Here is a 4,473-nt window from a genome sequence, read left to right on the forward strand (position 1 = left end):
TTTTTCCCCCCTCCATTGTTGTCCTCCCCCAGGAGGTCACCACCGTCGTCTGCGTCTCCCGTCACCGCTATTCCAAGTACGGGGGGGTCCACCTGGCTCTGCTCCAGCCGGGAAACTACTCGGCCAAGGTCCGGGCCACTTCCTTGGCCGGCAACGGCTCGTGGACGGGGCTCATCAAGTTTTACATCCTGGGGCCAGGTACCCACGGGGGGACAAGGGGGACATCAGAGGGGTCTCCAGCCATGGGGGTCAGGGGGTGCTGCTGGATCAGGACACTGGGGAATTGAGGAATGTTGGGGAGATGGAAGGTTGGGGGATGCTGTTGGGCTGGGGTGTTGAGGATCAGGGGATGTTCCTGGACCGGGATACTGAAGATGAGGGATGCTCCTGGCTTGAGAAGATGCTGGGGACCAGGGGATGTTGATGGACCAGGATGCTGAAGATGAGGGATGGTGCTGGACTGGGAAGCTGGAGGACTGAGGAATGATCTGGGATGGGGACACCCAGAGATCAGTGGGTGCTGCTGCTCTGGGGAACTGGGGGCTCCCCCTCTCTAGCCCATTTGTGGTGGTGGGACAAGTGTCCCTGCAAGGTGTGGGGTGGGATGAGCGCCTGACCCTGGCCCATGACCCATGGCCACCTGCTCCCGGCAGCCGAGGAGGAATCCGGCAGCTTCTACGTCCTGCTCACCGTCACGCCCGTGGTCCTCATGGTCCTCATCTCCTGCCTTGCCGTCTTCGTCTTCTTCTACAACAAGAAGAGGTAGCGACCCCCCAACCCTGCACCCCCAGGGCTGGACCAGGTCCAGCTGAGCCAGGGCTGGGGATGGGACGTGGGGAGGTGGCATCCTGTCCTTGTCCCCCCCTGTCCTCTGAGCGATGCCCACCCCTCGCAGGAGCAACGATGGGTATCCCAGTGGGACGCTCTACACCTCCGTCAACCCCGAGTACTTCAGTGCCTCGGACAGTACGTAGGGACGGGCAGGGGCATCCCCGTGGGGTCTCCTGTGCCCTTCCCTTGCTGGGGACATACTGGTGGGGCTGGGGATGGAGATGGGGATGGGGTTGAGGATGGAGATGGAGATGGAGATGGAGATGGAGATGGAGATGGGGATGGGATGGGATGGAGATGGGGAAGTGATGGAGATGGAGATGGGGATGGAGATGAGGCTGGGGATGGACATGGACATGGGAAATATAGTTGGGGATGGAGATGGACATAGGATGGTATAGGGTTGGAGAACGGGGTGGGATGGGGTGGAGATGGAGATGGAGAAGAAATGAAGATGGGGATGGACATGGGATTGGTGATGGACATGAGGATGGGGATTGAGATATGGTTGGGGATGGAGATGGGGTTAGAGATGAGGATGGGATGGGGATGGAGATGGGGATGAACCCATGCCATCCCATCTCCATCCCCATCCCATCTACACCCACACCTCATCCCCATCCCATCTCCATCTCCATTCCAACCCCATCCCCATCCCATTCCAACTCCATCCCCATCTGTCCATCCTCATCCCCATTTCCCTCCCATCCCATTCTGTTTTCATCCCCATCCCCATCCATCTGTCCCCATCCCTATCCCATCCCATCCCATCCCCATCTCCATCCCCATCCGTCTGTCCCCATCCCCATCCCCATCCCCATCCCCATCCCCATCTCCATCCCCATCTCCATCTCCCCCTCCATCACCATGCCCATCAAAGTCACCATCCCTGTCACCATCCCCATCACCATCCCCATCACTGTCTCCATCACCATTTTTCCCCCCTCCATTGTTGTCCTCCCCCAGGAGGTCACCACCGTCGTCTGCGTCTCCCGTCACCGCTATTCCAAGTACGGGGGGGTCCACCTGGCTCTGCTCCAGCCGGGAAACTACTCGGCCAAGGTCCGGGCCACTTCCTTGGCCGGCAACGGCTCGTGGACGGGGCTCATCAAGTTTTACATCCTGGGGCCAGGTACCCACGGGGGGACAAGGGGGACATCAGAGGGGTCTCCAGCCATGGGGGTCAGGGGGTGCTGCTGGATCAGGACACTGGGGAATTGAGGAATGTTGGGGAGATGGAAGGTTGGGGGATGCTGTTGGGCTGGGGTGTTGAGGATCAGGGGATGTTCCTGGACCGGGATACTGAAGATGAGGGATGCTCCTGGCTTGAGAAGATGCTGGGGACCAGGGGATGTTGATGGACCAGGATGCTGAAGATGAGGGATGGTGCTGGACTGGGAAGCTGGAGGACTGAGGAATGATCTGGGATGGGGACACCCAGAGATCAGTGGGTGCTGCTGCTCTGGGGAACTGGGGGCTCCCCCTCTCTAGCCCATTTGTGGTGGTGGGACAAGTGTCCCTGCAAGGTGTGGGGTGGGATGAGCGCCTGACCCTGGCCCATGACCCATGGCCACCTGCTCCCGGCAGCCGAGGAGGAATCCGGCAGCTTCTACGTCCTGCTCACCGTCACGCCCGTGGTCCTCATGGTCCTCATCTCCTGCCTTGCCGTCTTCGTCTTCTTCTACAACAAGAAGAGGTAGCGACCCCCCAACCCTGCACCCCCAGGGCTGGACCAGGTCCAGCTGAGCCAGGGCTGGGGATGGGACGTGGGGAGGTGGCATCCTGTCCTTGTCCCCCCCTGTCCTCTGAGCGATGCCCACCCCTCGCAGGAGCAACGATGGGTATCCCAGTGGGACGCTCTACACCTCCGTCAACCCCGAGTACTTCAGTGCCTCGGACAGTACGTAGGGACGGGCAGGGGCATCCCCGTGGGGTCTCCTGTGCCCTTCCCTTGCTGGGGACATACTGGTGGGGCTGGGGATGGAGATGGGGATGGGGTTGAGGATGGAGATGGAGATGGAGATGGAGATGGAGATGGAGATGGGGATGGGATGGGATGGAGATGGGGAAGTGATGGAGATGGAGATGGGGATGGAGATGAGGCTGGGGATGGACATGGACATGGGAAATATAGTTGGGGATGGAGATGGACATAGGATGGTATAGGGTTGGAGAACGGGGTGGGATGGGGTGGAGATGGAGATGGAGAAGAAATGAAGATGGGGATGGACATGGGATTGGTGATGGACATGAGGATGGGGATTGAGATATGGTTGGGGATGGAGATGGGGTTAGAGATGAGGATGGGATGGGGATGGAGATGGGGATGAAGATGGGGATGGGGTAGGGATGGGGATGGAGATGGAGATGGGGATGGAGATGGGGATGGGGATGGTGAGGGTGAGGGTGATGGGGATGGGGTGATGCCCCCTCGCCCCGCAGTGTACATCCCTGATGAGTGGGAGGTGCCGCGGGAGAAGATCACGGTGATCCGGGAGCTGGGGCAGGGCTCCTTCGGGATGGTGTACGAGGGGCTGGCGCTGGGGCTGGTGGCCGAGGGTGAGGAGACCAAGGTGGCCCTGAAGACGGTCAACGAGTTGGCCACCAAGCGGGAGCGCATCGAGTTCCTCAACGAAGCCTCTGTCATGAAAGCCTTCAAGTGCCACCATGTGGTAGGTGGGCGGCCGGGGGCGGGGAGGAGGAAGGAGACACGAGGGGGGTCCAGCTGCTCTCGTGCCACCCCATTTGTCCCCCCAGGTCCGTCTTCTTGGCGTCGTGTCCCAGGGCCAGCCAGCTTTGGTCATCATGGAGCTGATGACGCGGGGGGACCTGAAGAGCTACCTGCGCTCGCTCAGGCCAGACGCCGAGGTGAGGGGCTGGCCGGGTGACGTGGTGCCCCATGGCCAAATGGGTTCCCACCTTGTTCCTGGAGGGGTCCCAGTGTGTGTGTCACCCCCCTCAAGCCCTGACTCTCTGCCCACGGAGCAGAACAACCCCGGGCTGCCACCGCCGTCGCTGAAGGACATGATACAGATGGCGGGGGAGATCGCCGACGGCATGGCCTACCTCAACGCCAACAAGTTCGTGCACCGGGACCTGGCTGCCCGCAACTGCATGGTCTCCGAGGACTTCACCGTCAAGATCGGAGGTGGGTGGGCAGCGGCGGGCTGGGTCGCTACCAGCCTCACATCTCCTGGTCATCACACCTTCCTTCTTCTCCTTCTTCTCCTTCTCCTTCTCTCCAGCCATGGGGGTCAGGGGGTGCTGCTGGATCAGGACACTGGGGAATTGAGGAATGTTGGGGAGATGGAAGGTTGGGGGATGCTGTTGGGCTGGGGTGTTGAGGATCAGGGGATGTTCCTGGACCGGGATACTGAAGATGAGGGATGCTCCTGGCTTGAGAAGATGCTGGGGACCAGGGGATGTTGATGGACCAGGATGCTGAAGATGAGGGATGGTGCTGGACTGGGATGCTGAAGACAAGGGATGCTGCTGGATTGGGAAGCTGGAGGATTGAGGAATGATCTGGGATGGGGACACTCAGAGATCAGTGGGTGCTGCTGCTCTGGGGAACTGGGGGCTCCCCCTCTCTGACCCATTTGTGGTGGTGGGACAAGTGTCCCTGCAAGGTGTGGGGTGGGA

The 4,473-nt window shown here is 60.6% G+C and overlaps 1 protein-coding gene across 1 annotated transcript in view; it reads left to right on the forward strand.

The window, feature by feature from the left end:
* INSRR (insulin receptor-related receptor) overlaps positions 1 to 4,473 on the forward strand; it is a 16,380-nt gene that overhangs the window by 10,131 nt on the left and 1,776 nt on the right. Inside the window, exons 13-18 of the mRNA XM_014961269.1 lie at positions 33 to 198; positions 654 to 762; positions 896 to 966; positions 3,274 to 3,503; positions 3,589 to 3,699; positions 3,820 to 3,979. Of these exons, the coding sequence (XP_014816755.1) occupies positions 33 to 198; positions 654 to 762; positions 896 to 966; positions 3,274 to 3,503; positions 3,589 to 3,699; positions 3,820 to 3,979 (847 nt within the window). The remainder of the gene's footprint in view (positions 1 to 32; positions 199 to 653; positions 763 to 895; positions 967 to 3,273; positions 3,504 to 3,588; positions 3,700 to 3,819; positions 3,980 to 4,473) is intronic.

The sequence above is a fragment of the Calidris pugnax genome, unplaced genomic scaffold (genome assembly GCF_001431845.1).
Source record: "Calidris pugnax isolate Ruff unplaced genomic scaffold, ASM143184v1 scaffold371, whole genome shotgun sequence".
In the NCBI taxonomy this organism is placed as follows: domain Eukaryota; kingdom Metazoa; phylum Chordata; class Aves; order Charadriiformes; family Scolopacidae; genus Calidris; species Calidris pugnax.